This window comes from Solanum verrucosum, unplaced genomic scaffold (assembly GCF_900185275.1).
Source record: "Solanum verrucosum unplaced genomic scaffold, falcon-dt-bn FXZP01000280.1, whole genome shotgun sequence".
NCBI classification, from domain to species: domain Eukaryota; kingdom Viridiplantae; phylum Streptophyta; class Magnoliopsida; order Solanales; family Solanaceae; genus Solanum; species Solanum verrucosum.
This window is the reverse complement of record NW_026019982.1, coordinates 2,641,092-2,665,706: the sequence shown is the minus strand read 5'-3', so window position 1 is coordinate 2,665,706 and position 24,615 is coordinate 2,641,092. Positions and strand designations below refer to the sequence as shown.

At 29.6% G+C, this 24,615-nt stretch overlaps 1 protein-coding gene across 1 annotated transcript; it reads left to right on the top strand.

Annotated features, from left to right (window-relative positions):
• Positions 1-8,939: 8,939 nt before the first annotated feature.
• On the top strand, positions 8,940-10,229 carry LOC125817433 (scarecrow-like protein 32). The gene has a single exon (XM_049496969.1). The coding sequence runs from the start codon at positions 8,946-8,948 to the stop codon at positions 10,227-10,229; it is 1,284 nt and encodes a 427-aa protein (XP_049352926.1). The 5' UTR covers positions 8,940-8,945.
• The last annotated feature ends 14,386 nt before the right edge of the window (positions 10,230-24,615 follow it).

Here is a 24,615-nt window from a genome sequence, read left to right as displayed (position 1 = left end):
ACGTGCCAGTGACTTTAAACACTGCGTTGTTCACGTATTTATAGTGTGTAAGTGAGAGAAATGTGATGTGACTGACTATGTGAAAGTAACGGCGGTGTAATATGTGTGTGGCGTTGGTGGGTACCGTGGTTTTGTATGCTGCAGTTTGAGTGGGCAGTTAGGCCTCCTATTAAATAGATGTACACGTAGTTTTATACGATGTCCGGTATCGTTATTGGAGTTTGTAGTATTGTTCAAAGACTTTTTTAGAAAAAAACGTTATTTGTTTAGAATTTTTTTTTATATTCAGATTCGAACTTGAGATCTTTAGTTAAAGAATGAATAACTCTATCTATTACATTTGAGACACTTGATTAAGGAATGAATGACTTCATTTACTACACCACATCTTCTAATGGTAGTTATGAATGCTATTTATTCGTAAGAGATAAAAATTCTACTCCATTTATCTCATTTTATGTGACATATTTTTCTTTTTTAGTCTGTTCTAAAAAAAGTCACTTAACTATAATTAGAAATAATTTTACTTTAAAATTTTCCTTTTGCTCTTAATGAAATGATTTATAATCATACAAATATTGAAGGATTGTTTTATTCCACAAATTTCAAAAGTCTTTATTTTTTTCTTAAATATCGTCAAATCAAAAGATGCCACATAAAATAAGACGGATGAAGTATTAAATTAATAGATGCATGCCATGTGCATACATAGAAATCACTTAATTGTGATTAATTAATTAATTTTATTAATTTGTTTTTACACATCAATTTTGAGGTTTAACACTCTATATAAATAAATATTTATCCTTATTTTACACTACTTTTTCTTTAATTTGCTCCCTAAGTTCCTTTTTATTTATATAAGGAAAAATAATTCTTTTGCTTGTCTTAGTTAATAAATTAAAAGAAATTAATGAAGTATATTTTTGTAAATTAGGTAATCATTTTTAAAATTTGTTGAAACCAATTATCATTAAAAAGGATAATTCAATAAAATAAGTATTTAATTAATGCTTTTTGAAGAAGAATGCAAAATACACACTGATTCAGCTTAATAACAAACTTTAAATAGACTTGTGCTGACTCTGCTTCTCTAGGTAACAAATAAGTAAGTACTAACTTTTCTACCATTATTTAAAATTACATTTTAAAACAAACAAGATTTAATCAAATACTTTTAACTTTCTAAATAAAATTTCAAAGTAAATATTTTAATTTATTGAAAAAAGCTTAAAGTATTCGAAAAGAAATAGACATAAGGGACCATCTTAATTACACCTTATCTTAGCTGCCAAATAGACTATTAAGTCAAGTTGTTATGAAAGTCAATAAGCTTAATAACAAACTTTTAAAAGATTAACGTTTAGAGAAACAATAATATAATAATAAAAAGAATTTCAAGATGAAGTCAATACGTAGGTAACGTGCTGCAACCTTAACATGCATTTTTTTTAAATTTGGTGTTCTATGTATATATTTAAATCTAATTAAATTAAGATTTACATAAATCGGAGATTGGAGAGACACTCTTAACATATACATTTTTTATTTCAATATCATAAATTCGAATTCAAAACATAAATAAGAATAATTTTTTTATTTTTTCCACCACAACTTAGGTTGGTTAATATTCATTCTTATCTTATCTATTATCTTACTTAAGTTGTAATTGGGCAATTGACTATATTATTTAATTCCAGTTGTGGATATTAAGGCTCCAACTAACCACTAGATGAGTATCATACATCTAACAGTTCAATCAAACTCCAGAGATAAATTTTAATAGATTGTGGTGCTTTTTTTTTTTTTTTTAATCTCTTAATGATAAATCTTAATTTTGTGATACATAATTTAATCAATATATTAAATTATGTATATTTAATCCCTTTAAGTAAAAGATACATTATATTTAAACTATTTTTTAGAGATATATTACCATCAAATATATGCAGTAACAATACAAACTTAATATAAGATTATGTAATTATATAGTAGAATGATTAATTATCATGAAAATTTATAATATTCACAAGTAAAGAAATTATGTAATTATATAGTAGAATGATTAATTATCATGAAAATTTATAATATTCACAAGTAAAGAAATCAAAGTGCATATTATAAATCATTGAATGTTAAATATACATAATCAAATATCATAAAAATTTTAAAAATTAAAATTTATCAATAATAAAAGTACTAAAAAATACTAATATTAGCCATAGATTTAATTATCAATTATGTCTACACTCTAAAGTCATCAACGTGTAGGTAGTGGAGCTATTTTTAATTAAAGCACTATATAATTATAATGATGATTTATCATCTAACTTTGTTGAATCGTGGTAGAGTGTACAAACTTGTTTATTTAATTCTGCTACTTGCATTTTAACAATTAATAATTCTAAAATGTTTAGTGGACAGAAAAAAAAATATGAAAGCAAGTGGTGCAGCATATTGTTACAATAAATAGTGGCCGATAATCGTGGAATTTTTAGTTCTTCTCGAAAATTCAGATTATAAGGATTACCTAACTTATATTTGACGCGAAAATAATTTGAATATTTATGGATTTCTACCACAATATCATAAAATAACATATTCAATGTAGCTTTATAAGATGATCAGTTTGAAAAAGACGGTATATGTATCATGTGAGAAATTCCAAAGCTTGTCCATATTTGCCCACAAGTCGGGATCTGCATACACACTATTTGTTCCGGAGGTAAAATATGCATACATATTATTCTTTAATTTTCAAATTCTAATGTGTGGAAGACATTGATATGTTTTGTTGCATTTTAAATATGTCATGTTTAAAAGATCTCATGTGTTTATTAGCCAGACTCAAACCCGCGAATCCACACTCAAATAGCAATAGTGTAAACATGTTTTACCACTAAACCACGCCTTTGGCTAATGCCGAGGAAGTTCAATATTAAATATGTAGATATAAATTGAAAAATTAATTCTATATAAATAATATAATTTTTTGAGAAAAGGGGATCGATCAAACCCCTAAACTCCACATTGCTACGCCTCTGTTCCCACATACATCACCACTTAATAGAAGTGGACCGAAATGCCACAATCCAGAAGGAAATTCCAATTTCACTTAGACCACATATATTATTATATAAAAATTATTAAAGTAGCTACTTCTATTGCCTATAGCAGTAAGCAGAAAAAGAAAACACAGTTTCGTACTTTAATATTTCAATCTCTAGAGATTTCTTTTTGAAATAATATAGTCGATCTTAAATTTCTTTGACTTCTTTGTTTGTTTACTTCTTGATATTTTAAATCTTTTTAGTGAAAATTCTGATTCCGCCATTGAATTTGCGAGTATCAATCATCACCACCAATCCATGTTTTCTCTCTTATGAAAATGTTATTGATGAATGATCACTTGCAGAGGCAGACCCACACTATGGAGAAGGGGTGCACGTGCACCCGCTAACTTTCGAAAAAATTATATGTATATATGTATAACTATTTTGAAAAACTGATAGAAATTAAAATATAGTTATCAGTGCACCCATGAGATGCATAGAAGTGCCCTTGTGCTATTGGTACAAACTAGAAATATCACCCTTGAGACCAGGGTCCTGGGTTCGCCTCTGATCACTTGTATAGTATTTTCAAGATTTTTCTCAAACCCCACTATGTAATTGGCATAGTTATTGGGTATGCTACTTATACTTATTGCAGTTGTTGCTTTCAGAATGGGAATTAGTTACATTCATTATTTTTTAGGCAATTCTTGGTAGTATCATAACATTCAATGTCATTGGCCCTCCCACCTTCCACCTCCATTTTTTTTTTCTAATTTGCTTATTATCAATAGTTTCCACTTATTGAGTTTAGTGGTGTATATATATTATATTTATTGTTGTTGAAATGTATTTTATCTTATTTAAAAGTTTAAGTTATTAGAAAATATATTTTTATTTGTTTAATTATGTCTTCAACACTATCTTACACGTGATGATTTAAATACGTGGAAATCTTTTTTTTTTTTTTTTGATAATGAGTAGCGGGGAGACTCAAACTTTCGGAACTATGATATGTCTGGTGTGATTGTGTTATAAAAAAAGGACAATGGGCTTAACTCAAATACAAAAATTATTCTTGATGTGAAGTTGTCCAAGATCATATAAGAAAACCAAACAACCATGCGCACAAGAGATATGGAGCGTTCCGAGCATGCCAAGATTCCCCGATTCTATTTTCCGTGTTATACATTTAGATTAGACATCTAGAATGTGAACAATATACGACATCAATATCAAGCAAACAAAAACTTGAGAGGAGAGCCCAAAAGTTCATGTTTTCCTGATTGGGTTGGAGACCAGTTTTAATGGGCCTCAATAATACCAACCTCATTGTCCAAACAGGCCTTGGATCCAGTATCCACATACTTAAATTTGGGCTTGACTGGAGAAGTGCAAATCTGTCTTTTGACACCCCTATTTAACTTGTGGCCGTTTTTGTTATTCTAACAACTTCAGATATACGGTGTTTTGAAATTAGTTTGATCAAGTTTAACGTTAGATATAATATTTGAAGTTTCATATTGTTGAAGTTTAATTATTTATATTATTGAAGTTTAATTATTTTTATCTTATGGCTGAAGTTTTGTCATTTTTGCTTCACTTTAGCTATACTATTATTTGAATTTTAGTAATAGATGACTGAAATTTCAGTCAATCTTTTTTGTCTTATTTCGGACTCATTTGGTTGAAATTTAGTCATTTTTGTATGAATTTCAGTCAGATTTGGCTGAAGCTAAGGTTAATTAGTTGTAATTGACTTAAGTTATTTTTGCTCAAACTCCAGTAACATATGACTAAAGTTCAGTCAATTTTGCCTTACTTCAGTCATTTATGATCGAAATTCATGCACATGGCTAGAGTTCAAGCAAAGATGACTAAAGTCCAATTGTTTTTGCATGAACTGTACTCATATATAACTTTAGACACCACATCCGAAATATATAAAGTTGATGAAAATGTCAAGGCTCGAAGATCTCTGGAACATGGAACAATACTTTAAAAATATTTCAATCTATAAAATGAGGAAGAATTAAAGTAAAAAAAGACAATGATATACTAAAAACTATTTGGATTAATAATGTGGTCCCAATAATTAATCCAGTATGTGTTAGATCCTCTTCAATAACATCATCTTGTTAGCAATATTAATTTCTTCAATTCCTTTGTCAACAAAATAGATAATGAGAAACGTAAGATGATAACTATCCAATTTTCGTAGTAGAGTTTGACTAATCTAAATTTAATTTTTAATTAAATCAGAAGCATTTCATCCTTATCGACCGTATACGTACACCACATTCTTTGGTGGTATAAGGTAATAAGTACAATGCTTGTCTTTTTGTGGGATTAAGAATAAGTGAAAAATGCATGAATCATCACTTAAAAAAAGATCGATCAAGTTGTTGCATACGGTGCACAACTTCTATCAGTGTTCTATCAAATCTCCGAACAATGCGCTGATGATTCCAAATTTCCAATTACATAAAAATACAAAAAAAAACAAGACAAATATATTATGACTTTCGTACACTCATATAATTTACTAATTTCAAAATGATTTTAAAAAAATGAAAATAGGGAAAATAAGTTCACAAGTAGCATAGCACCTAATTAATTACTCTGTTCCTATTTACTTGTAGAATATTTTCTAATTTGATTTAGTTTTTTACTTGACAGTTTTTGAGAAATCAAGGAAGAACATTTTTTCCCTATTATATCCTTAAACTATTAATATTGAGTTAATGTCTTTGAAAAATACTGAGTAAATATATTTGAGACTCTATCAATTAATAGAGGTAAAATGATTAACTCACTATATTCGTCATTGTTTTCTTAATAGGTGTGTCAAGTCAAAATTTAACAAATAAAAAGGGACGGTGGGAATATGTTCCCAACCTCCAATACACCTCATCTTCACCTTCACCTCCGTATAACCCTCACCTACACTACCCTACACTCCTACCCCACTCCATGTGACATAGTATTTATCTAAATTAAATATAAAGATTTTTAAGATTACATTTATTTAATTATGTACAAACAAAAATAATAAGTAAGAAATCTAGTTATTTTCTTCGAAAACATATTTCATGAAAACAACTATCACTCAAAGGAAAATAATGCAAAAACTTTCAGATAGATCACTGACTTGTACACTACTAACTTCCACTGGCGCACAAGAGTCCTATATGTACTATTAATTGTAAGTTAGTAGGTGAAAGGACACAACATTGCTCAAGTGAAATGTTGATAATTTTCAATTTCATTGGGAGATTGCTTTATGCCTTTATCTAAGGAGTTCAAATAGCATGAAGACAAATATCTATGTTATAACTTCACATAACTTTTCGTCTCTTTAATGCCCGGAAGTTCTCTAAACATATGAAAAATTGGAGGACTTTGTACCATCCATTTCGATATGGTTGGATTCTATTCAACAGGCCAAAGAATTGCGCGAATTTCCTGAGAAACGAAGTCATAGGCACGTAGGTTTAGCGCTAGATCGACTACTCCAAGAGCACTCATCCATAAACCGGTTACTGGTATAAAGAAATGTAACCAACGTTTATTGGAAAAAGCAACCCCAAAAATTTGGGACCGAGCACAATTTTTGTTCTTTTAAGTACTTTAAGTGATTGTTGCTATCACAAAGAAATGACAACCTAGCTATGGATATATATTGAGTTCATTTTGCTTCTTGACATATTTATTTTTCTATATTTTGAATTTACTCAGTTTAAACCTCGGCTCTCTGCTAGCTAGGAATATAATTGAATTTGAAATGACCAACTTAGCTAGACATAAATACCTAGCACTAAATAACAAATTTGTCCTATTATTCACCAAGAAGCTAGATGCAACAAGATTTCCCCACTCTATATAAATCTTTCATTCACATCTGTGTATATACATCTACATTTTATTTTATTTTAATTTTCTTCTATAAAAAAATATCTTTCTAAGAAAACAACTATTAGTCGAGTTACCATCTCAGAAATCCAACTCCTTCGAAAACATTCTCTACCGTTACATTTTAAAGTGAAAAATTGTTTTGGCCTTATATGTGACAAGATGTTCATTTTGTCTTATATTGTGGCGTTAGTTGACACTATAAACCAAATTTGATGATCATGTCTGTGAAAGGATGGGAATGAATGGTGCCATCAATCACTAAACTCAAAACAGAAAACTGGATTAACACAACAAAAAATAATAATTAAAAGAGAAATGATATATTATATAGTATTTGTAATCCATCATTAGCTTAATTAGACAAACTAATTGCCGGCTAAGGCAGCTTTTTTAACCTTTTCTCCTTCTTAAGTACGTAGTCATCACTAATAATGCCAAAATTATTTGTCTTTCGAAGACTACGTACCAACAAGGGCGGAGCTAGTGCTTATGTTAAAAAAATACGATTTCAATCAAACTTAATATTTTAGTTTAAATTTTATATTTATCATAAATAATGTATTAATGTGTACATATTATTAATTTAAAAATCAATAATATTAAAAAAAAACAAATAATCTTAAATTCATAAATTTTAAATTTTAATTCCGCTTCTAGTATATAAAAAAAAAGGTGAGTTCTAGATGTGTTAAAAGTATTACCACAATATTTTACTCAAAAATATATTCAGTCTGTTAAAGCTAAGGTGGAACAATCATTATGAGAATATAATAAAATTGCATATAGTAGACCCCAATGCTAGATGCATGGTACTCAACATGGAGTGCGGCAACTTACTTGTCAATAATTTTTTATAGAGATTAAGAAGGAATAATATCATTCCATGAATAGAGTAGTGTGCAATGTTTTTTTTTTTTCAAGATACTCATTTTAAGGCTCGACTAATTTACATTCAGAAAGTCTTACTTTAAATTTTATTTTTTTTACAATGATTCTATTTTCAAAGTCGAATTGAAATCTCTAATTAAGAATAAATGAATAATAACAGCCACCAACTTTTGGCGGTTAGTAAAATGTGGTAATCAACTTACTTAATGAAGTTTTCTAAAGTAATACTATTCCACACACCAAAGAGTATTCAAATTTGAATTCCCTTCTAATAGAAAAAAGAAAGAAAAACAGGTTCATTACTTAAATGGAAAAAATCTGAATTAGATTTCAAGCTTATAGAGACTAGGTCCTAATTATTTTACATGCATGCACGTTAATTAATCTAATATTTTCGGGTGAATTTATAGAGTTCCAAATAGCTAGAGATCTTCAAATCAAACAAACAATTTATTTGAAACAAATATCATATAATCACCTTTAAATTTGTTTGCTAACAAAAGAGTAAGAAAGTAATTGGATAAAGAGAATGTTAAAACGTGTGACTATCTTATCTAAATGTATAAATTATTAAATAAAGCAAATTTTTATTTATTTGGTTCTTTTTAACACACTTCTTCACCTTCAAACCTGATTATTTTTTTCATCGTTCAAGCTCGTGAAATTTCTTTTTGATACTCCTGATCGACCTCTACGTATACTTGTTCCGGTACTATATTGAAATACATCGAATATATTCCAGCCGTATATATATGAGTAGTACTCTTTCACTAATCCCTCTCTCTTTTCTTGGATTATTTTAAACATATGATCACTACTTCATCTATATATATAAGATATATCTCCAGTCTGATGGAATACACAAATGGATCCTCATTTTCTTCTATCTTTTTCTTCAAACTTCCATGCACATAAATAATAAAAAAAAACTTACAAAATTTATTTATTCCTCACATATAACATACATCACTTCATCACGAAAAAGGAAATCCTATTTCGGTGAGACTTCATCTGATCAATCGTAGTTCAGATTCAAGTTGGTCCTTGCTTCCATTTTATTGTGTTTAGCATTATAGTAGTCAAGTTTCAATGAACTTCACAACCATTCCCCTCCAAAACCCTAGTTTTTTCAACAACTCTCAAAGTTCTCTAGCAGGAGCACTACAAGGATGCATTGGGAGCCTTGATGGAGCATGTTTGGAAAAACTATTGCTTCATTGTGCAAGTGCCTTAGAGAACAATGATGTTACTTTGGCTCAACAAGTCATGTGGGTGCTCAACAATTTGGCTTCTTCTAATGGAGATCCAAATCAAAGACTCACATCATGGTTCCTTAGGGCATTAATTTCAAGGGCTTCTAGGGTTTGTCCTAATGCCACAAATCTTCATGGAGGTAGTAATCTTGAAAGGAGATTAATGAGTGTGACTGAGCTAGCAGGGTATGTGGATCTCATCCCATGGCATAGATTTGGATTTTGTGCATCAAATAGTGTTATTTATAAGGCAATTGAAGGTCAAACAAAAGTTCACATATTAGATTTTAGTATCACTCATTGTATGCAATGGCCAACTCTCATTGATGCAATTGCTAAGAGGCCTGAGGGTCCTCCTTCACTCCGAATATCGGTGCCTTCATGGAGACCACAAGTTCCTCCATTGCTCAATGTGTCAAGTGAAGAAGTTGGCCAACGTTTGGCAAATTTCGCAAAATTTAGAGATGTTCCTTTTGAATTCCATGTGATTGAAGACTTGAACTATGACATGTTCTTGAGCCAATTGAATCCTTCAACTCTTCAAATTAGAGATGATGAAGCTTTGGTTGTGAATTGCCAAAATTGGTTAAGGTACTTGCATGATGATGAACAAATTAAGGGTGCAATTTCGTCTCGCGACATATTTCTTGATAGGGTTAAGGATTTGAACCCTTGTATTGTGACTATTGTTGATGAAGATTGTGATTTGGGAAACTCAACTACTTTAACATCAAGAATAGCCGCTTGTTTCAACTATCTATGGATACCCTTTGATGCATTAGAGACATTCTTGCCTAAGGATAGTAAACAAAGGCTAGATTATGAAGGTGATATTGGCCACAAAATTGAAAACATTATTGGATTTGAAGGGAACCAAAGGATAGAGAGATTAGAGAGTTGCAACAAGTTCTCACAAAGGATGGAAAATAGTGGTTACATGAGTGTACCTTTTAGTGAAGAAACAATTAAGGAAGTGAAGTCATTGTTGGATGAGCATGCAAGTGGATGGGGCATGAAAAAAGAGGAACATGACATGCTTGTATTAACATGGAAAGGTCATAACTCAGTCTATGCAACATCTTGGGTCATAGTCCCCACCACCCCATATGGACCTGAGTAGCTTATAATAATAATAAAAAAAGTAGCTAAGTTTTATATTTTTACTTGCAAGTGGTCTTTTAAATATATAATAATGGTAGGTTTATATTAAAGTAGCTAGCTAGAAAGGGCCAAAATAGAGATGAAATTTCATTCTCAAAGTGGTCCATTAGATGAGAAGTGACAATATAAGATTTGCTTTTTTATTTTATAGTTTTTTTGTCATGGTGCTATTATGTAAACAAGACAAGGGCTAAAAATGCTAGGAATCTAAGAAAAACTTTAATTTCATCCCATGCCACAAATGTATTATTTGTCAATTTGTCCCCTACTAATGTCACATGAAAGTTGAGGAACAGGAGGAAATATGTACTAATATCAAGTTTTTTTTTAGTTGTAGAAATAATCAACCATTTGATTTACTACAGTATTCAGTTTTAAATTAGTTGTAGAAAGAATTCACTCTATACGAAAACACAATATCAAAGTTCAACTATTGTAACAACGCCATCAGTCGGCTTTCAACGGATCCGGCTATCCTTTCACTGGTCGATCAGCTATGGAAAACTCTGCTGAGTAGAATCCTGAATATCTTAACATTTTTTTTTTTTAATAATATATATGGTGCTTCAATCGGAAAAATACCTTTGTTATAATAGTAGAACCCCAATAGCATGTCTTATTATCCTAAAGAGGCATGAGCTCTACTTTAGTCATGGAAATATATTTATTTTAAACTATATATATGAGACCAAAAGATTAATCATATTTTTAATTTTCTTGTTGCACTTGCATCTTTTGAAAATATTCTATCACCTATTGTCTTTTGTATAAGGACCAAAACCAGCTATTGTTTTTTAATTTAGAAATGGTATGGGATGGTCATTTATACCCTTCTATTAAAGCTTAATTATTTTTAAATAATACTCCTAATATAGTCCACACAGACTGTTGGAGGCAAGAAGATGCACATTAAGAAAAAGTTGAAATTGATTATATTGAGGATCGTTGATGCTTGTGTTTTGCCACAAATGGTCTAATCTTCTGCATTCTGAAAAAATTATGGTTGCGTACCGTCAACTAAACTCACAACATTTTTGCGATGTTGATTGAGCAGCATGTACTAATTTCAGAAGATCAGTAACAAGCTATGTAATGAAGCTTGTGGACTATTTAATATATTGAAAATCAAAGAAATAATAAATGTGTAAGAGCTCAACCAAGGCAATTGGAGAACACCAGTTTTGGCATATTTTTCCAAATAAGATGATGTATATCATATAATTTTATTGTATGTCACACACATTTTATGAATATATATAATATACACTAATGATATACACAAATATGAGGAAAGGAAGGTAATGAGGAGATTCCTTTCCAGCGTATTTTATGACAATACAATAACATATACCACCTGTACATTATATGTATATCACTATAAATCTACATGTAATTTTACTGATATACACATATATACATGTTTGAGATACATTGATATGCAAAAGTACTAAACTTCACAAATGTAAGCCCAAAAAATTCATTTAGAATGTCATGTCACCACTTAGGCAAAACTTAATGATTAATGTCATATTATGACAACTATTTATAATTGTCGATATAAATTATGGTAAATTTTAGGGGAAAAGGACTTAAATATATTTGAACCTTGACCGAAACTGCTGTAACAATTCCAAACTTTGGGCAGGACCCTTCCCCCCTGCACTATTTAATAGTGTATTTTAAAGGTATATATGTGCCCACGTGGACATTATAAATATTGCATCATTATAAATAGTAACTTGTCCACGTGGGCACATATATACCTTTAAAATACACTATTAAATAGTGCAGGAGGGTAATAGGTCCTCCCCAAAGTTTGGAATTGTTACCACAATTTCAATCAAAGTCCGGATATATTTCGAACCCTTTTCCCTAAATTTTATAAGTATAAATGTGAGTATACTCGTGAATGGTGAAATATCCATACTCTCCTCTTTATATACTTTGATGATTATATTTTCTAGTTAATATTACTCTAAATCTTATAATATCGTTTATTTTCTTACTCTTTTTAGTGATTATATTCTATCTACAGGAATTCTTAACAATACCCACAAAAGAAAGTATATTAAACTTTAATTTTATAAATTTAGGTCAATATCTATTAATTATATATTGAGTATATACCGACGATGATTACAATCTATTATACAGCTAGTCTAGTGATTTTATTTTTGAAATTTTTGCGTGGATTTCCCTTTTTGGGGTGGTTGATTATTTTTTGCCAATGAATTTCAATTTTTGTTCATGTTGCTCATAATTAAAAAAATTGTGCGCAAACTATTCATATTTATGACCTAATTTCATTTGGCATGAGTTTAGAGAAGCAAGAATTAAGTTACCAGGCATAAATTTTGTAGTATCTAATTCACTCAACATAATTTTAGTAAGATTTTATCTTGCTCGAAATTGCGACATAACTTGTGGATTTTGACTTAAACTTTTGTCTCTAATGACCTAATTTTTGTAGAAATTAAGTAGCATAATTTGTGTTATATTACCGTACAAAAATATAAACTTCTACTGAATGGAAGTATTTGTTATTTCGTTGTCAAGATATTTTAGACCACTTATTTTTTTAATTTGTGAGGTTGAAGAGCAGGATTCAAAAACCACAAAATTTGAGGATAAAAATTAAAAATCATCTCAAACGTCGCTGGCTTGCTGCTACGTCAGGAAGAGAAACGTATGGTGGGCTGAAAAATTGGGCTATCATGTGTACCATTGGAGATGTTAAGAACTTTAGTTGAGTTCAAATTTCAATTATATTTTAGTATTATTATAATAAAATACCACTCTAAACTATAACATAACAAAATAGATTGACTCCAAAAAAATGTATAATTATTATAATAAAATATTGTTATATAAAGAATGATTGGTATATAAAAAATGTGAATGTATTTAAGATTTCACTGTAATATTAAATCCAGAAAATGAAATTGAATAGTGCCACATGATTTTCATTTGATTGCAATAATGACATCAACTACACTTTAAATGCCAAATTCAAAGTTCGGTCGATTGACTATAAAATAAATAAAAGCAATTCTTAAGAACACGTATGTTAAGCTGAGTGATATATCACCAATTTTTTTTTTAGGGAATTTACGTAAATTTTATTAGTTTAGGAGCTAATTAATTAGATATATTTTAGTTTGCAATATTACGTATTTTATTAGATTTTGGTGTTTTTAGATACGTTCAGACATATGTATCTTAGATACATTGAGTCAAATTTAGGTGTAATTTGTTCTAGATACATTGTATCTAAGGAATTCGCATGTATCCTAGAGACATGCACATCATTCAAGATACATACAGTGTATCTAGTGTGATTCACATGTACATGAGATATATACGAATTTCACTCGTCTCTCTCTATTTTTGTGTATCTGGTAGCAAAAATACATGTAACTAAGTGTAAAATATGTAAGAACCTCTGGTAAGATATGTAATATTTTAAAAGTATATGTAATGATAATATATATGGTAGTGAAGTATGTCTAATTATATAGCTTTTATTTATTTATTTATTTGTGGACTTAGTTTGCAACACAACCTTCCAAACGAACAAGAACAAATAGTCATTTTAGAACAATCATTTGATTTGATTTATTTTTTAATTGTTTAGGTCTCCTCATCCAAAAAAATGATTCTTTTGTAGCATATTTTGGAGGGCGGAATTGATAGCTTGTAGATAAGAAAGAAAAGTTTTTCTTTATCTGCTTTAAATTATAAACTAATGTTGTATTAACCTCTTACTATGCTTTATAAAAATCACATCAACAAATAACTATAATTAGCTGATTATTATAATGATTATAAAATTATAATCAATTCAACATGGAAGAACTTTAACGGAGCTTCCATTTAATTTATTCGAACTAAAGTAAAACACTACCGTTGCATGTTTGCCCCGCTATGATATGCTGATATTTTATGATTCCACATTTTTTAAAGGCAAATATATCGATAACCATTTAAATTGTCAAATATGTTGTGTTTAGACATTTAAATCATTTATTTTTTTATTGAGTATATGAACACATGATAAATAGATAAAATGTTCCTATTGTACACTTCCTGTTAATCTTTTGGAAAAAGTTTCTACACATGAAAGGAGAATCAAACAACAATCTCGATAGATTTTTATGTTTGGACCTCCTTAAAAGAAGGATGACTAATTATTTGTTTGTATTATCAACATGGGTTGTGGTGGAGTGAGTGATTGCTTCGGATTTGAGTCCTAGATATGGAGAAAACTTTATTGGAAGCGTCACCCCTGGATGGGCCAACAAAGTGCAATTCAGATTTTGTTGAAACTCCACTATTAGCTTCGAACATCGGATGGAGACAAAAAAAAATTAGTTCTTCATGTTTTTCCCTAAATTTTGATAACTTCGTATTTATCTTTGATTTCGTAATCATTAATTATTTAGTTCAAAATAGATTGGCATAGATTATGTTTTTAACTTTTTCCAATACATTGTGGGTTCTACTTATATTATTTCTCTAAAAACAGGGGAAAAAAATCTCTTTTTTGGTATCTTTTTAATATTTTATATATAAGGTTTGTCGTCACTTAATTTGGATTTTGGCATACATATAATTATATGGGTTGGCCTATCCCATTCAGGCTAATTCATACAGACTTTACAATTTGACGGGCTAGGTTGGCTTAGCCCATTTTTTATCTGGGCCAGAAAATGATCGGCCCAGCCCACAAGTGCGTGGACTACGGGCTTTGCCGGATCAGCCTTCTTTTCTTAAAAGTATATTTTTTATAATTAAATTATAATTTAAGAAATATTATCATAAATATCGACTAGTGTTACTACTTGTTAATCAAATACACAAATAAAATTATCTATATAATATTTATTAAGTTTGATTCAAGTAAAAACATAAATAGCTAAATAGAAATATTAACCTAATTGTTTTCCAATGATCATAATAAAAGACAAAAATTATGATAATATTCCATAGGCTATGGCCTATGTAGTGATTCCCTAGAAATTTTAGGAACTTTATTTTATGTAGTACGTATTTTATAAACATAATTTGTATTTAAATTGTAATTTTCAAACTTTAAACAGATTTTGAGTGTAGACTCTTATTATTTTTAATACTCTATTTTATTTTTATTTTTTAATTAATTTTTATTTGGCCCACGGGCCGACCCTATCCATATTTCTCAAGCCCCACAAATCGACAGACTTATTATTCAGGCCGGACTAAAAAGCTATTTTCTTAAATGAGCTTCAAAAATCGTAGCCCAATCCTATTAAATTACGGATTAAGCTAGGCCCGTACTCATTGACGGTTCTACATATAATGGCTGGATTTAATATGAGATTACCATGAAGGAAGGGACCTTATATGTTTCCTGTGGACCCTTTATTAAAATTCACTTTTGTTGTTGTGCACCTTTAATTCGAAAACTTGTTTATCTTATTTTCACCTGAGAAGTTATTTTCAAAAAATTATATTTTTTCAAAATATATTTTTCAAAAATTTTGAGCAACCACATAAGAAAATTAAAAAATATTTTCTTTCAAGAAAATAAATTAGTTACTTAGAAGATAGTTCACTCATCATTTTAGATATTTTGATTAAAGTTATATATTTTCCTCACATAATATTTTAGAACCACTATCTTGTAGTACTATTTTATAAAAATGAAGTTTATGGGGTCTATAACTATGTATTCATTACCATAAGGCTATGGCATGTTTGGTTGCGGGTTAGTGAGAAATTAAATTCATGTATAATAATTACCATAAGTTTCTTTGTTATTTGGTTTTAAATTGGAAAAAGATCCTCTCCTCATAAAATTTAGCTAAGTTTGTATAATGTTTGCTTGGATTTTTCTCTTTTACACCTAAAACATAACATTGCTAATATAATATTTGATTCAGATTTTTCTTTCGCATAATTAATACACGTATAAGTTACACACATATAAGTTATAAGGAAATTTATTAATTATTTTATGCAAAATAAAGAGAGAATAACTAATATATGTATAACTCTGATCTCTTTTAAAAGGTAAATGATATTTTAAAAATAAATTATGAACTGAAAAGATCATCTCATATTAGTGGATGTTTCATTGAGAACACCCTGAATATGAAGTCGTATTTGTTAAATAGTGTTTTACCTTATAATATAATTTTTTTCGATACGAATTCAAAATTAGTCGAGCTTTAGTGCGGAGATGTCGAGAAAAAGCTACCCCACCCCACCCCCTCCCCCTCCCCCTCCCCATCCAATAAAGAAAACGTAAAAAAGAAATGCAAAAGTTATTCACGTGAGTCCCGTTTGGCTGCTGTTTTAACAGGATAAGGTTGCTTTTATAACAAACGCCTCCTTACAAAAAACAAATTGGGTGCAGAATAGCCAACCCATTGTGATTTAATTAAAGTATAAAAACATTTTATAGTTTTGAGTATTAGTCTAAAAATATTTATACAATTAAATTACTTTTAAAACTACAAATACTAATTTCTTATAATAAACAAGCAATTGAAACTGAAAGAATCTTTAAATCCTATCGTGTATACATAAAAGGAGAATACATTAGTTTATATTAGTAAGATGATCGCCTAACCCACACATTATTTATTATTACAATGTCATAATTAGTGAAGAAGTCCACGTACAACATATTCAATATTACGGCACAAATTTTAATATAAATATCAAATAAAAATAAAATAAAATTATAGTATATATTTTATTACCTATTTAAAGTAAAGGTCAAGATGCTCATGCATGAAGGAACTGACTACAAATAGAATATTAGGGTGGACGAATTATATATTGAAGCCAACCGACAAACTTTATTATAATAAATAAATTAAGAGAAAATCAAGAGAGTGCCACGTAGCATAGAGATGTATTCGAGTTGTAAATATGTACTGCTGGTTAATTAGAAGCCTAAATTAATATCTAACAATATATATGAAACAGGTATATAAATTTTATTTTTTTTCGTTCAATATCTAAGTTCATATTAAAATTTCGATTAAATTTAAATTGAATAATTTATTTGGGTGATGCTCAGTTGTCATTGGTACTTAATTGATCCATGTGGTAAAAGGTAGCTTAATTAATTTATACCAAATTACCTTTATGTTTTATGTTAGGCCAAGTTACATTATTCAGTCTGTTAGGATAAAAGTAATCGCATTTACTTGTCAAATATACATAGATATATACTATTGTATTTAAAATACATATTTTTATACATACTTTATATATATATAATAGTAATAGTCAAATTTAGAGTTATAAAGTATTATTAATTATAAGATTAATTTAATAAAATATACTTTTAATTTAAAAAATTAAAAATACTTTCGCCGTTCCCTTTTAGTTGTTATGATTTCCTTTTTTTAGAGTCAAATGATAAGAATTTTGACTAACATTTTATGATGTATTTTCTTTTATCATATTGATATATAAAAAAAAATGCAATTTGTAGTACTTTTGATCATATAGTTTTTGAATGTATAAATTTTTAGTTTAAAATATCGAGTTAATGTAATATAATTTAACTTTTAAAAATTAGTCACATTAACTTTTGAAAAATCCAACATGACAACTAAAAGAGGACGAAGAGAGTATATAAAATCAACATGAATCAAATAATATGAAACGGTGCAGTAATAATTTTTACTTTAGTCCATAACTTTCTTAAAGTAATTAGTACATCATAGTGCTGGGAGCTATGTTTTTTTCCAAAACTTTCATTTTTCCCCTGACAAAAGTGTGTATTTTAAAATTTTATATCTAGGTCAAATAATAATATCTTTCCTTCCAAATTATCCTTATTTAGGTAAGTGGTTTTTACGAACCAAGACACTATATTGAATAAGTAACATTTAATTAAGGGTATTAATTATTTCAGTTTCTACTGAAAATGCTTAAGACATAGCAAAGTTCTTATATTTCTACTTAACAAAATAAAAATATTAAATTATGTTTAGACATGTCTCATCTGCATTTGCATAAAAACATCAATATCTTTTAAAATGGACCAACAACTACTTGAATCTAATTAATTATAACAAACATTAAATTTTACAAGTCAAATTATATGCGACACATGTTTCTCGAAAGAAATTGAAATGACATTTATGATTACATTAATTGAAAACACATGCATAACAAACATTATTGAAATAGTCTTAATGAAAATAAGAAGTTTAATACTCTTCGAATGTTGTAGAACTCTTCAACATTCAAGGTGTCTCCTGGCCATATCATATCACAAATACAAAGGATATTTATTTATTTATACTATTCTTAATATTAAATAACTATATAAGATATTAGTAGTCAAATTTAGATTTCTCATCAATGAGGTTAGTTTAGTAAAAATACACCCTAATACAAATTTTCTTAAGAATCGTGTAAAATTAATTTTGGTCAAGTAAAATGAAATAGAGGAATTATTAGAAGGTATAATACATAAACGTGTTATACTTGACCTCATGAATTGATATCTATGTCTTGCTTCAATTTTTAGAGTGCACAAGTAGGTATTTAAATTTGTTTAAAATTGAACGTCAAATAGACACATGCGTTCTACGTGAGATACATTCAAAATGATTTGTATATGTCACATAAAACACATGTGTCTATCTGTTCAACTTTATATAAGTTTAAGTGTCCAGTGGTGGAGTCAGAAATTTTATCAAGAGTGTCCAACAATAGATAATGATGTTTGTACAAATCATGACTTGTAAAAAAAAAACAAAAAAAATAACATTGTGCTATGGGGTTCTAACCCAGAACTACTTGATCCAAATGGACATCCACTATCACTGCACTAAAGGCATAGCTTTTGTCAAGAGTGTCCAACTTTAAATATATATCTTTTAAACGCATAATTTGACATATATATATATATATATATATATATATATATATATACACACAACATATTTGTTTGGCTGGACACCCTGGGGTGGCTATAATTCTGTTGGATATATTGTTTGGAGACGAGGGGCACAATCGACTTCTCACAACTTGAATTTTATTATATCAAAGGTAAGGACCCGCTTTGGTCTTACAATCTTGATTACACTTGTTGCTTGCTTCAGCAACACTCCTTACTTGAGCACTCATACTTGCTTGATCTCTTGGTTTGTTACTTACTTGGTTACTTACTTACATATCAAATGAACCATCTCTATTTATAGGAGGTGATGGAATAGTCTAGAGAGATATTACATACTACTCTCTTCTAAAATATTCCTAACTATTTTTTTCTAGAACACTTCTAGACTATTCTCTCTAGAATATTCATTTTAGAGATCTTCCTTCAATTCTCTACAACTTCAAAATATTCTAGATTTTTCTTGACTTATTTAAGTAAATAATTAAGTTGGTGATGAATTCTTAACACTCCCCCTCAACACCAACTTATTTTTTTCTTTGCATCTGTTGTGAGCGATTCCTGAAACTTTGCAAGCATCATGACGTCCATGCTCTTTGAGGATCTCCACCTTCATTGGATTATTCCGATCCCTACTCTTTGAAGCTTTTTCAAATGTAGTAGTCTCTTTGATGTTAACCACATTGGTTAATGTTGCATCTATGTACTTGGTGTTTGGACGTTTTAGTCGTGCAGACCTCCTTAGTTGCGATTGTGACGCTTCTTGGACTTCTTGTAACTCATCTGGTGTCTCACAAGCTCCAGTTTGACATAAGTTTTTCTTTTTCTTTTGTGGAGATACCTCCTAGTAAGATTCAATCGTGTTCTCTTGTTATATTTCGTTGAGCTTATGTTGCAACTTTTTCTCAAGAGCTATTGAACTTGGCAGGGTAACTTCTTCAGACCACCATGATGATGCTTCATCAAATACCACATATGTTATTTCGGCTGGAATGACATAGATTGAATCTAATATTCTTCCCTCAATGATTAGCGAGCTTGTTACTTTTAAGCTTTGATAAACCTTAACGTCATCCAATCCGAACACAACATAGTTTCTTGAAGCTGTTAGTTGTGACACAGAGAACAAGTTCTTCTTCATACCTGGAACATGGTAGACATTTTGAAGTTCCACTTGTCTTGAGTTGTGATGAGGCACAAACACCGTCAATATGAGTTATTGGCATTTTTGAATTATTTGTAGTCACCACTACTCGACCGCCTTTATATTCACTTATGTTAATGAGCTTTTTCTCACCACCAGTCATGTGAACATCCTGAATCAACGATCCAATTATGTTAATAATCTATCAGTTTTTCACTTACAGTTGTAAGTGCGATCTCCTCTTCTTTGTTAGAGTGATAGGTGACAAGGTCCTCTTGTTGATTAGTTTCTTTAACTGCATAAGAGGTTTCGAAATCCCAAACTTCTTCTTCATATTTCTTGTTTAGAGTAGAAGTAGCTACTTTACCTTCAGCTTTCTTATACCAGTAGTCTCTAGTATATATAATGTCCTTTCTTTCCACAATTGTAGCACTTCTCCATTCGCCGGTTGTTGAAACCTTTCGCCTGTTTGTTTTGTCGTTGAGTTCTTTGATGTTGATTCTTTTGGTCTCCCCTTGGCCATGAGCTTCTCTCCGCTTCTCTCTTTTGATAGTCTTGTCATTTGCTGAAGAGCACCTTATCTTCGTCTTTTATAGTGAGACTTGATAATGGCTTCTCCAAATCTTCTTCATTTGCCAACATATTTTTCAACTCAGATAAAGTTGGTTCTGTGGCCCATCCCCGTGTGGCTGCAATTATGCCTTTGTACTCTGGCCTCAAACCATGAACAATGATTCTCCTCATTCTTGTCTATATGATAGCATTCTCTGGATCTAACTTTGATAGTTCATCATATAAAGATTTTACCTTTGAGAAGTATTAACTGATTGTCATATTCCGTTGAGAGATCGACAAAAGCTCATTTTCATGCCTTTGTAATTTTGCATCATTATTTTTTGTAAAAATCGTTACCAAGGTGTCGCAAGCTTCTTTGGGTGTCTTGGCATCTTAATCTGTTATAGGAACTCATCCTCGATGGTTACAGTGAGAGCATACATGGATGCTTCAGCATCTGTTGGTGGTGTGGTGTCTGATCCATCGATGATATCCCATAATTCCTTGCCGAGAAAGTAATATTGCATTTTCGTGCTCCATGATCCATAGTTGATTGTGTTGAGCTTCTCAACGCTATTGAGAGTGCTTGCAAAATCTGCCATTGATAATTGCCTCGCGACTTGTAGCCTCTGACAATAGCTTGTAAGATCTTCTTTGAGTTACTACCTCGCTCTTATCTATCAGACTCTGATACCACTTGCTGAATATTATTTGGAGACAGCGAGTACAATCAACTTCTCGCAACTTGAATTTTATTATATCAAGGTAAGGACCCACTTCGGTCTTACAATCTTGATCACACTTGTTGCTTGCAAGCAACACTCCTTGAGCATTCACACTTGCTTGCTCTCTTGGTTTGTTACTTACTTGGTTACTTACTTACATATCAAATGAACCACCTCTATTTATAGGAGGTGATGGAAGAATCTAGAGGGATACATACTACTCTCTTCTAGAATATTCCTAACTATCTTTTTCTAGAACTACCTTTTCTAGAACACTTCTAGACTATTCTCTCTAGAATACTCATTCTAGAGATCTTCCTTCAATTCTCTACAACTTCGGAGTATTCTAAATTTTTCTTGACTTATCTTAAGTAATAATTAAGTTGGTGATGAATTCTTAACAAATTCCACCACTATAAGTGTCTATTAGTGTATCATTTGAGAGGCTAAGTTAAATGGTACGTTGAGATATTATGCCTTGCTAAAACTTTAGGTACAAGTTGACATATTGCATATTCCAAGCTTGAACAATATGCATGGCATGTCGGATACCAAACAATTATTACTGGTTAAAGGTATATAAATTGAATTTCCACTTTAAAGCTTATACTTGGAAGTCTCAATACAAAAGCATCAATGTGTACTGACTACTGAGAAAGTGAATCAAAAAGCAAAAGAAAGTGATAAAGATTTCAAATAATTTTTTGAACTAATCAAGTTGAAATCATTTTACCAAAAAAAGTTGAAATCATTAAACTTTTAGCACCTTTATATTCAAGAGGTGGTTACTCAATAAAATGATACATACTTCAACAAGATGTTATCCTTTGCTCCAAAACTTGCATAGATAAAATAAGTGAGTTTATTAGTTATTTTGTTTGTATTTAATAGGTAAGAAAAATACTATTTTAAAAGTATTTTCATCATGTGTGTTGTTGGATGAGGAGTACATAATAACGAGAAATGTTATTTGTAAAATAATCATTTTCCTCATTTAAAAAAAAATCATTTCCTAGAGAAAATATTTTTCAAAAAATAACCAACCAAACATGAATTGAATTTTTCAATTGCTACTCCCGACTCATTTAAAATTGAATTGATACTATTTATAGTACGCTTTAGAGAAAACTAATTACAAAGAAAGATATATTTTTCAAATTTGTGGTCTTAACATCATTTGTTGGGATTATAAGGACTTTTGAAACTTCTAATCAGATAAAATTCTCTTATTAAATCTAAAATAAAAAGTTTATAAAGGATTTTTTAAAAATATTTTAAAACATTTCTTAACAAAATACTCTAGTATATATAATTAAAATTCCTTTTTATCCATACTTTTTTAAACATTACTACAATTTTTAATTATTTTTTCACAGAGAAAAATTGCATTGTTGTTGATCTTGAAAACATAAATTGTTCTTTTCCACAAGCAGGAGAAAAAGCAAAAGCTTTGGTCATGCTCAAAACTGAAAATATGCAAAAGATAATGTAACAGACAAAAAAAATAAAATATGAGGAAAGGTGCTTTGCAGTGGCAAATATGTCAATTTACTTTTAATAAAATAAAACAGCGTCAACTTATGTTATACGGCAGTGAGAGATTAATTAGTAGAGTGACTGATCAGGAAGGAAACTGCAGCTTGGTTCGATGGTTGTTACCAATTGTATCGTACTTTCTCCGTTTTAATATAAGTGTTGTCGATTATCTTGTTTGTTCGTTTTAATTTTTTTAAAAAAAAATTATTTCAAAAAGAATATTTTCTTTATAATTTTTTAATTCTAACTTCCTACATGAGTTGTCTATAAAATCATATGATTAAATGATATTTTGATATATTTCATATATTTTTAAATTTAAAATTACAAAATACAAAGATTTTTCTTCTTTTCTTAAACTCTGTGTCAAGCTAAAATCAGACAAATAAATTGAAACACAATGAATAATAACTCTTTTCAGCCCATTTAAATATAAGGATATCATTTACTCAATTGAAACTATTTGTCAAATGTTTATTTGAGAATTGAGCACTATTAAAAAAACACATTCTTTAAGATAAAAATATAGTTGAGGTGTGAAGTGGGAGAGAAGGGATATCACAATTGGGGTTTTGAATATGATCTTTTGATTTTTCAATTTTCGTTTTTATTGAAAAAGTAATAAGAATGAGAGGTGTTAATCCTTTTATCATCCTAGCGTTGAGCTATTTTTCCACAGGTTCTCCCTTACAGTATCGTCACCGTACTAGAGTTTAACCACCAAGTTTGAAATGAATTGGTATGGTTCCTCTATGCCTAAGACCCTAGAATATCGAACCATTAACAAAGAAAAACATGAAATAGAAGCATACTGACTAGTGATTGTGAGACCCTAATTCTTGACTAGGGGACACCAAAGGCCTCTACCCTTCCGGCCCTTGGAAAGATAGAGAGGAAGGCAGAACTTTTGATTATTTTTTTAGGTTGTCAAAGAGTTGAACCATTTCTAAAGCGATAATTACTTTGTTAAAATGATATTTATTTTGATACAGAAAAAATATTATAATATTAATTTAAAAATAATATTTCTCTTAATTATTATTTAAATTTTATTATATTATATTAGTAAGAATGTTTGTGACTGCTCATGAAAGTAATTTTTTTTTGTAATCTGTATTGAATTCTGATTAAGTCAATTTTGTGTTTCATATGACTCCAATTGATAAAAATCTATTTATCAATAATTTTTTCATATTCAAAACTCAAAAAAAAAAAAATTAATCTCATCCACTCTATCACACATAAAAGTAAAAGAGTCGAGAACCACAATATAATAAAACCAGCAGATATTTATTACATATAATATAAGTTCAGCTGTTGATTTAGCCAGAAGTAGCATATGCTTATCAAAAATTGACTCATATTATTTTACAGGAATGTCAGATATAGATTAGTGGGCAGTCAACAACTCTCCTTGTCTTACCATATAAACATTTTTCTCTCTTACTCTTCACACTGAAAGTTTTCATTTTTTTTC